Below are 11000 nucleotides of genomic sequence, written 5' to 3' on the forward strand. Positions count from 1 at the left end.
ATCTTTTCCCTAGGGTGGGTGAGTCCAGAAGTAGAGAGCATAGGGTTAGGATGAGAGGGGCAAGATTTAAAATGGACCTAAGGGGCAACTTTCCCACGCAGAGGGTGGTGCGTGTATGGAACAAACTACCAGAAGGAATGGTGGAGGCTGGTACAATTGCAACATTTAAAAAGCATCTGGATAAATATATGAATAGGAAGGGTCAAATGGTGTAGAATTTATGTGGGTAGAATCGAGGAACCGCAAACATAAAAAAACCAAAGTTGGAGTCAGGTATAGACCTCCAAACAGTAGTCAGGTGCTGGGGCACAAGATTCACCAAGAGACAGAAAAGATGTGTAGGAAAGGCAAAGTTACAGTGGTCATGCAGGTGGACTGGGAAAATCAGGTTGGTAGTGATTCGCAAGAAAAGGAATTTATGGAATGTCTATGAGATGGCTTTTTGGAGCAGCTTATGGTGGAGCCCAGTAAGGAACAGGCAATAGTATTTAGTATTGTGCAATGAGACAGACTTGGTAAGAGAGCTTAAGGTGAAAGAACCCTTAGGAGGCAGTGATCATAACATGATCGAATTTAATCTGCAATTTGAGAGAAATAAGATAAAATCAGAGGTAACAGTATTACAGCTGAATAAAGGCAACTACAGAGGCAAGAGGGAAGATTGACCAGGAGAGGAGCATAGCAGCAAAGACAATGGAACAGCAATGGCAGGAGTTTCTGGGAGAAATTCAGGTGATATAGCAGAGATTCATCCCAAGGGAAAAGAAGCACAGTAAGGGAAGATGAGGCAATCATGGCTGACTAGGGAAGTCAGGGATAGCTTAAAAGCAAAAGAGAAAACATATAAAGTAACAAAGAATAGTGGGAAACCAAAGGATTGGGAAGCTTCTAAAGGCCAACAGAGGGCAAAAAAAAAAGAAATAAGGAGGGAGAAGATTAAGTATATGGGTAAGCTAGCCAGTAATATAAAGGAAGACTGTAAGAGTTTCTTTAGATTTATAAAGGGCAAAAGAGAGGTAAAAGTGGACATTGAGCTGCTGGAAAATGACGCAGGAGAGATAGTAGTGGGAAACAAAGAAATGGCTGAGGAACTGATTAATTATTTTGCGTCAGTCTTCATGGTAGAAGACATGAGTAATTTCCCAAAATTTCAAGAGAGTGCAGGGACAGAGCTGAATATGGTGGCCATTGCCAAGGAGAAGGTGCAAGATTAACTGAATGACCTGAAGGTGGATAAATTACCTGGACTACACCCCAGAGTTCTAAGGGAGATAGCTGAAGAGATAGTGGAGGCGTTAGTGGCGATCATTCAGGAATCACTAGAATCAGGGAAGATCCCAGGGAACTGAAAAATCACTAACGTGACACCCCTGTTTTAAAAGGGAATAAGGCAGGAGGAGGAAAATTACAGAACCAATTAGCCTAACCTTGGTTGTGGGTAAGATCCTGGAATCCATCATGATGGATGAGATTTCTGAATACATGGAAGTGTATAGTAAAATTGGGCAAAGTCAGCATAGTTTCATGAAGGGGAGGTCATGCCTGACAAATCTGTTAGAATGTTTTGAGGAAGTAATGAGCAGATTAGACCAAGGAGAACCAATGGATGTTATCTATCTGGACTTCAAATTGGCTTTTGACAAGGTGCCACGCAGGAGGCTACTGAGTAAGCTAAGGGGCCATGGTGTTAGAGGCAAGGTGCTAGCATGGACAGAGGCTTGGCTGTCTGGAAGAAAGCAGGGAGTGGGGATGAGAGGGTCTTTCTCAGGATGGCATCAGTGACAAGTGGTGTTCTGCAAGGCTCAGTGTTGGGACCAGAACTTTTCACTTTATACATTAACGATCTAGATAAAGGAACTGAGGACATTCTGGCTAAATTTGCAGATGATACAGAGATAGGCGGAGGGACAGGTAGCATTGAGGGGGTGGGGAGGCTGCAGAAGGATTTGGACAAGTTAGGAGAGTGGGCAAAGAAGTGGCTGATGGAGTTCAACATGGGTGAGCTCATGCACTTTAGTAAGAAGAATAGAGACATAGACTATTTTCTAAATGGGGCGAAAATTCAGAAATCTGAAGTGCAAAAGGACTTGGGAGTTCTAGTCCACGATTCTCTCAAGGTTGCAGGTTGAGTCAGTAGTTATTTTGAGAGGGCTTGAATATAAAAGCAGGATTGTACTTCTGAGGCTCTATGAAGCTCTGTTCAGGCCACATCTAGAGTACTGTGCGCAGCTTTGAGCCCCATATCTCAGAAAGGATGTAATGGCCCTGGAGCGTGTTGAGAGGAGATTCACGAGAATGGTCCCAGAAATAAAAAGCTTAACATTTGTGGACTCTGGGTCTATACTCAATGGAGTTTAGAAGGATGAGGGGAGATCTAACTGAAACTTACAGAATACTGAATAGCCTGGGCAGAGTGAATGTTGGGAAGATGTTTCCATTGGTAGGAGAGACTAGGACCCGAGGGCACAGCCAGAGAGTAAAGGGAAGTTTTTTTTAGAATAGAGATAAGGAGAAACTTTGTCTGCCAGAGAATGGTGAATCTATGGAATTCACTGCCACAGAAGGTTGTGGAGGCCAGGTCATTGAGTATATTTATGACTGAGATAAATAATGCTCTGGGGACCTGGGTTCGAATCCTGACCATGGCAGATGGTGGAATTTGAATTCAATAAAAATATCTGGAATTAATGGTTCCGTGGACTGATGACCAGTGACTCCACAGCTACAGCAATGTGGTTGACTCTCAACTGCCCTCTGAAATGGCCTAGCAAGCCACTCAGTTGTATCAGTCAATAGAACAGGAAGGGTTTAGAGGGATGTGGGTCAACTCACAGCAAGTGGACTGCAGCGATTCAAGAAGGCAGCTCACCACCATCTTCTCAAGGACAAATAGGGATGGGCTATCAGTGCTGGCCAGCCAGTGACACTCAAATCCTACAAATGAATTTTTTAAAATTTCTGCTCCTATGTCTTATCGTCTTATGGTTTAGACGGATACGGGCCAAGTGCTGACAAATGGGACTGGATTAATTTCGGATATCTGGTCGTCATGGAGGAGTTGGACCTAAACAATACACATCAGTACATGAAGAATGAACACATAATGTGAGGCATCAGGGAGGGAAGAATCTCCACTCAACTCCAGATCTCAGAATTCTCAGGCGGGATTTAGACTTTAAGTGGATTTGGATGTTATATCGGCTTTAGACTCCCACTGGTGTGCATCCTACCAAAGAATCACAGAGTCATAGAGATATACAGCATAGAAACTGACCCTTTGGTCCAACTCATCCATGCTGACTAGATATCCTAAATTAGTTCAGTCCCATTTCCCAGCACTTGGCCCACATCCCTCTAAACCCTTCCTGTTCACATACCCATCCAGATACCTTTTAAATATTGCAATTGTACCAGTCTCTACCACTTCCTCTTGCAGCTCATTCCATACACACACCATCCTCTGCGCGAAAAGGTTCCCCCTTATGTCCCTTTCATATTGTTCCCCTCTCACCTTAAACGTATGCCCTCTAGTTCACCCCTTCCCCCACCCCAGAGAAAATACCTTGTTTGTTTATCCTATTCATGTCTCTCATGACTTTATAAACCTCAGCCTCCAATGCTCCAGGGAAAACAGCCCCAGCCTATTCAGCCTCTCCCTATAGTTCCTTTTCTGAACCCTTTCAATTTTCACAACATCCTTCCAATAGAAAGGAGACCAGAATTGCACACAATATACAAAAAGTGGCTGAACCAATGTCCTGCAGAGCCACAACATGACTCCCAACTCCTACACCTGGCTTCCATTTATTTTCAACATTTAGATTTTGTGAAACTTGTTAAGTACAGCCACAGCCCAAGAGGATAATAACAGCTTGAAAATGCCACACAGATAAATTTAGCAAAGTGAGTTCAGGGGAATTCCAGCTTTACATAAAAAGCCAAGTTATCTGACCAGCTTTAGTAAAATATTTAAAACAGAACTGTTCCCTTCACACAGTAATCCTTCTAGAGAGCCATTTTGAAAATAAAGATTTGGATAATAAAAGTCTTCAAACGCAGCCACAGGAATTGATATAACAGAGAGCCCACCATAGCTTTCATTTAGCAGGTACTGTTTGAGAGATAAGAAGTGATACAGATTACTGATACATTAGTACAAGAAGGCAATTCAAACTCTCCAGCTTACCCTGCTGTTCAACTGAATCAGAGTTCACCTGAATCTTAGCTTCTTTGACGAGTATCACTTACTAACATTAAGCAGCTAAAATCTTACAATGTTAGTGTTGGAAGCTCCAACTGTGTCACATCCACAGTCTTCTGGGAAAGAATTTAACACCTTCAGTGCTCACTGTCGCTTCCTAACGTTTCTCCTGAGTAGCCAATTTTTTATGCCCCCAACAGACAGAACTGGTTTTTCTCCCCCTGTATCTACGCTATCAAATCTTTTCAACATTTACAAGTACCTCAACTAAACACCTTTCCACCTCTTTTATTCGAGGGAATTCAAGTTATGTTTACACATAATTTTACCCTGTAGAGACTGGCATCATTCTGTTTATACCCTTTTCTAGGTCAGTATATCCTTCCTGAAGATGTGATGCTCAAAGCTGAACAAGGATGACAATCTGAATAACTGAAGCACCCTTCTGTAGTACAGACATTGACAACAGTACCTACCAGTGGATTTAAAAATAATTTCTGTCTTAAGTAATACTTTATTTCATCAACTCAAATTACTCACTCTGTCATTATGACAGACACAGCAGATGATGCCACTTTTGTAACAAATATGATGGCAATTTCCTCATCCTTTTTTACAACAGACTGTTTAACTCATATCTTTTATTTGCATAATAGACAAAGGATTTGCATACAGATGCAGCTTCAACTCAGAGATCCTTAAAAAAAAAATGCAGTTACAGTTCAAGTACACCCTAGATACTTTTTCACACATGCACTGCAAAGTGCACTTCATTTGACTCCGTATAAACTGAAATGTGATGTACGGATACAGTTATCATAATAAGCCAGACAAGACATTGGTACAAATTCTCCTCCCGTAATCCAGACAGCATTCCCTCAGCACTGCTTTGGAGTAGGCTCAAATCTCCTGTTGTGGGACTTAAAGACACACTTCGATCGTAATACAATAAAATGTACGTCCACTCAGCTAATCCAATCATGACTGATATGTTTCTCAACCCTCTTCTACCTGCACCCTTGATCCCCTGACTACTTAAGAATCTATATCTGTCTTCAATCTATATCTGGCCTCCACAGCCCTCTGTGGAAACGAGTTCCACAGACTCACCACCTTCTGGCTGAAGAAATTCCTCATCTCAGTTCTAATGGTTTGTCCTTTCACTCTGAGGGTGTGCCCTTGGGTCCTATTCCCTCTACCAGGGCAAAGGTCTTCTCCGTGTCCACTCTATCCAGATCTCTCAGTATTCTGTAAGTTTCAATCAGATTTCCCCTCATCCTTCTAAACTCCATTGAGACCCGGAGTCCTCAACCGCCCCACATAGGACAAACCCCTCATACCTGGGATCATTCTTGTACAAGTCCTCTGGATCTATTCCCATGCCAGCACATCCTTCCTTAGATACTTAGCCCAAAACTGCTCACAATATTCCAAACGTGATCTGATCAGAGCCTAATATCGCCTCAGCAGTACATCTCTGCTCTTGTATTCTAGCCCTCTTGAAATGACTGCTCACATTGCATTTGCCTTCCTAACCACAAAGTGAATCCGAGTGTGAACCTTGAGAATTTTGAACTGGGACTCCGTTGTCCCTTTGTGCTTCAAATTTCTGAAACCTTTCCCCTTTTAGAAAACAGAAGTGCTTCTAATCTTCGAACCAAAGTGCATAACTTCACACTTTCCAACACTGTATTCCATCTGCCACAATTTGCTCTGATAGCCTATCCAAGCCCTTGAACAGCCTCCCGGTTTACCTTACACTCCCTGTCCCTAAACCTATCTTTTGAGTCATCTGCAAACTTAGCAACAACACCCTCAGTTCCTTCATCCAGATCCTTAATGTATATATCAGTAAGCAATTCCCGATAAGTGTACGCAGTTTCCACCAGTGCGTCTGGAATGAGGGGCATGTGCTGGGACCATCTGTGAACGTTTGAGCCACAGCCTCAAAGATAAATATAAAACGACACACAGTGGGCGCAACAGCCTGGAAAGGTAAAAATCGAAAGTGAAAGGAACGGTTTCCGATATATTCCTTTACATGGGCTTCATGTTTCTTGTAAACATTAATCCCCCCCATATAAAATCTCCATATATCCCCCTAACCCCTCAGGGGAATTGCACAGTCCTGTGTAATCCACAGTGGACGCGAAATGCCAGAGACTTTGTCGCTGGAACTTCCTGATTACAAAATAAAACACACAATGGGTTTTACTTAATCCAGACAGTACCCCCTCCCAAATCCGCATTCCCAGTCAAACTGGGCAAAACCGAGGGTCCCCAGCTTTTAATACTTACTGGAATAACACCAAACAACAAGATGAGAGTCAGTGAGTCCATTGTCCCCGGGATATGTCTATCAGATCTCACACTACAACAGTTTCCCCTTTCCACGATTCATAAACACTTCCGCCTGTTTCCCTGACAGTTCAGAGCCTGGATAGTGATTCTTTTCTCTCTCTCTCTTTGCTCTTCTTCGCCCGTGCACCAGGTTCACGAACCCAAAGTGTCACGAGAAACCGCCAGAAACCACTCGCGGAACAAGAGTCAGACCCCCGCCTTGTTTTTCATTCTCTCTCACACCCATACACACGCCACCTCCGCCCCTTCAAACCGGACACTGGCCCAGTACAACTAAAAAAAAATGATCACAGCGCCAGTCTGTGCTGTCTACCAGACCACAGCTTGTGTGGCCCAGCTACAGCAGCAAAATATCTAAACACTGACACATTGAGCAACCAATGAAAGGCAGGCTTGCATTGGCATAGCGCCTCTCATGACGCTGAAAGACTCCCCACTCTTCTTACAAGCCCTTCAAGTTGGAAATGCAATTATCATTGGCAAAGAGGGCAGCCACTTCAGATACGGCTAGACCACACTGGCAGCAAAGCCACAAGTAATCAAATTGTTTTTTTTTGAGGTACAGTAACCAGCCCACTGGTTTAAGGATGTTTAAGGGGGAAATGGAGGGTTTTTTTTCCGAGAGTTGTGGATATCTGGAACTCACTGCCTTTAAGAAGGCAGGAACTTTCAAGTCATTTAAGAAATATTTAGATGAACACTTGAAAGACTATAGGGTGTGGAATGCTTTGGTAATGCAGTGGTAATAGAACATAGAACAATACAGCGCAGAACAGGCCCTTCGGCCCTCGATGTTGTGCCGACCTGTGAACTAATCTATGCCCACCCCCACATCCCGTCATCATCCATGTTCTTATCCAAGGATTGTTTAAATCTCCCTAATGTGGCTGAGTTGACTACATTAGCAGGCAGGGCATTCCACCCCCTTACCACTCTCTGCGTAAAGAACCTGCCTCTGACATCTGTCTTAAATCTATCACCCCTCAATTTGCAGCTATGCCCCCTCGTACAAGCCGACGTCATCATCCTAGGAAAAAAGACTCTCACTGTCCACCTTATCTAATCTTCTGATCCTTTTGTATGTCTCTATTAAATCCCCTCTTAGCCTTCTTCTCTCCAACGAGAACAGACCCAAGTCCCTCAGCCTTTCCTCATAAAAACCTTTCCTCCAGACCAGGCAACATCCTGGTAAATTTCCTCTGCACCTTTTCCAATGCTTCCACATCCTTCCTGTAATGGGGCGACCAGAACTGTACACAACATTCCAAGTGAGGCTGCACCAGCGTTTTGTACAGTGGCAGCATGGCATTACAGCTCCGGAACTCAATTTCTCTGCCAATGAAACCTAACACACCGTATGCCTTCTTAACAGAACTATCAACCTGGGTGGCAATTTTCAGGGATCTATGTACATGGGCAACAAGATCCCTCTACAAATCCACATTACCAAGAATCTTTCCATTGACCCAGTACCCTGCCTTCCTGTTATTCTTCCCAATGTGGATCACCTCACATTTAGCTGCATTGAACTCCATTTGCCACCTTTCAGTCCAATTCTGCAGTTTACCCAAGTCCCCTGCAACCTGCTTGGCACACTTTCCTCATTCCTGAGGAAGGGCTCATGCCCGAAACGTCGATTCTCCTGTTCCTTGGATGCTGTCTGACCTGCTGCGCTTTTCCAGCAACACATTTTCAGCTGCAAACTTACTAACCCATCCACCTATTCCTGCATCTAAATCATTTATAAAAATGACAAATAGCAGTGATCCCAAAGCAGATTCTTGTGGCACATCACTAGTAACCGGACTCTAGACTGGATATTTTCCATCAGCCACCACTTGCTGCCTTCTTGTAGAAAGCCAGTTTCTAATCCAAACTGCTAGATTACCCTCAATCTCATGCCTCAGCATTTTCTCCAAAAAGCCTATCATGTGGAACTTTATCACAGGCTTTACTGAAGTCCACGTACACCACATCAACTGTCCGACCCTCATCCACATGCTTGGTCACCTTCTCAAAAAATTCAATGAGGTTTGTGAGACACGACCTGCCCTTGATGAAACCATGGCGAAAGTGAGAACTGCAGATGCTGGAGGTCAGAGTCAAGGTTAGAGTGGTGCTGGAAAAGCACAGCAGGTCAGGCATCCCAAGGAGCAGGAACATCGACGTTTCAGGCAGAAGCCCTTTACCAGGAATGAGGCTGGGAGGCTGCAGGGTGGAGAGTTAAATGGGAGGGGGTGGGGCTGGGGAGAAGGTAGCTAAGAGTGCAATAGGTGGATGGAGGTGGGGGGCAAAGGTGAGCATCCGGTTCCTTTTACTCCTCCCCAGAATCGTTTTGCCAATCCTCTCCTCCACATCCCTGGAACTTTGCGGAGGCCTATAAAAAATGCCGAGCAGTGTCACCTCGCCTTTCCTGTTTCTAACTTCAGCCCATACCACCTCAGTAAATGAGTCCTCGTCAAAAGTTATTTCAACCACCATTATATTGTCCTTGACTAACAAAGCCATACCTTCCCCTCTTTTACCACCTATATTGATTTTAATGAAAGATCTAAACCCTGGAACCTGCATCATCCATTCCTGACCCTGCTCTATCCATGTCTCTGAAATGGCCGCAACATCAAAGTCCCAGGTACCTATCTATGCTGCAAGCTCACCTAACATATTCCAGATGCTCCTGGCATTGAAGTAGACACACTTTAAACCAGCTTGCAGTCTTCCAGCACACTCCTGTGACCGTGAAATCCTGTCCATGTCCTCCCTACTCACATCCTCATGTGCACTGGAACTACACCACAGGTTCCCATCACCCTGCTGATAATGTCCTTTCCTTTGAGCACGGAGGCCAGGTTCAAGGTGTTCCAAAGGTGTTTCATAACATCTCTGAACAGATTGATCAGAAACCTTTTATCAAAGGCTGCTTGTCATAGAGATGTACAGCATGGAAACACACCCTATGATCCAACTATGCTGACCAGATATCCTAAATTAATCTAGTCCCATTTGCCTGCAGTCGGCCCATATCTTTCTAAAGCCTTCCTATTCACATACCCATCCAGATGCCCTTTAAATGTTGTAATCCCCCACCACTTCCTCTGGCAGCTTGTTCCATACACACACCAGCCTCTGCATGAAACAGTTTCCCCTTAGGTCTCTTTTAATCTTTCCCCTCTCACCTTAAACCTACACCTTCTAGTTCTGGACTCCTCCACCCAAGGGAAAAGAACTTTCCTGGACCTCTCCATCTCCATCAGTGACGACCGACTTGACACTGACATCTTCTACAAACCCACCGACTCCCACAGCTACCTGGATTACACCTCTTCCCACCCTACCTCTTGCAAAAATGCCATCCCGTATTCCCAATTCCTCCGCCTCTGCCGTATCTGCTCCCAGGAGGAACGGTTCCACCATAGAACACACCAGATGGCCTCCTTCTTTAGAGACCGCAATTTCCCTTCCCACGTGGTTAAAGATGCCCTCCAACGCATCTCATCCACATCCCGCACCTCCACCCTCAGACCCAACCCCTCCAACCGCAACAAGGACAGAACGCCCCTGGTGCTCACCTTCCACCCTACCAACCTTCGCATAAACCAAATCATCCGCCGACATTTCCGCCACCTCCAAACAGACCCCACCACCAGGGATATATTTCCCTCCCCACCCCTCTCCGCCTTCCGCAAAGACCGTTCCCTCCGTGACTACCTGGTCAGGTCCACGCCCCCCTACGACCCACCGTCCCATCCTGGCACTTTCCCCTGCCACCGCAGGAACTGTAAAACCTGCGCCCACACCTCCTCCCTCACCTCCATCCAAGGCCCCAAAGGAGCTTTCCACATCCATCAAAGTTTTACCTGCACATCCACTAATATCATCTATTGTATCCGTTGCTCCCGATGCGGTCTCCTCTACATTGGAGAGACTGGGCGCCTCCTAGCAGAGCGCTTTAGGGAACATCTCCGAGACACCCGCACCAATCAACCAAATCGCCCAGTGGCTCAACATTTCAACTCCCCCTCCCACTCTGCCGAGGATATGGAGGTGCTGGGCCTCCTCCACCGCCGCTCCCTCACCACCAGACGTCTGGAGGAAGAACGCCTCATCTTCCGCCTCGGAACACTTCAACCCCAGGGCATCAATGTGGATTTCAACAGTTTCCTCATTTCCCCTTCCCCCACCTCATCCTAGCTTCTAACCTCCAGCAACTCGATCCCCTGACCTGTCCGGACTTGTCCGACCTGCCCAGCTCCTTTTCCACTTATCCACTCCACCCTCTCCTCCCTGACCTATCACCTTCATCTCCTCCCCCACTGACCTATTGTACTCTATGCTACTCTCTCCCCACCCCCACCCTCCTCTAGCTTATCTCTCCACGCTTCAGGCTCTCTGCCTTTATTCCTGATGAAGGGCTTTTGCCCGAAACGTCGATTTTGCC

At 45.4% G+C, this 11000-nt stretch overlaps 1 protein-coding gene across 1 annotated transcript in view; it reads right to left on the reverse strand.

Moving 5' to 3' along the window:
• Positions 1–6859, reverse strand: part of LOC122560005 (tumor necrosis factor receptor superfamily member 5-like) — a 70195-nt gene extending 63336 nt beyond the window's left edge. Inside the window, exon 1 of the mRNA XM_043710156.2 lies at positions 6500–6859. Coding sequence (XP_043566091.2) covers positions 6500–6541 — 42 coding nt within the window. The 5' untranslated portion in view covers positions 6542–6859. The remainder of the gene's footprint in view (positions 1–6499) is intronic.
• Between the last annotated feature and the right edge of the window lie 4141 nt (positions 6860–11000).

This window comes from Chiloscyllium plagiosum, unplaced genomic scaffold (assembly GCF_037043375.1).
Source record: "Chiloscyllium plagiosum isolate Xiang-an unplaced genomic scaffold, Cpla_swu_hap1 HiC_scaffold_15, whole genome shotgun sequence".
NCBI lineage: Eukaryota > Metazoa > Chordata > Chondrichthyes > Orectolobiformes > Hemiscylliidae > Chiloscyllium > Chiloscyllium plagiosum.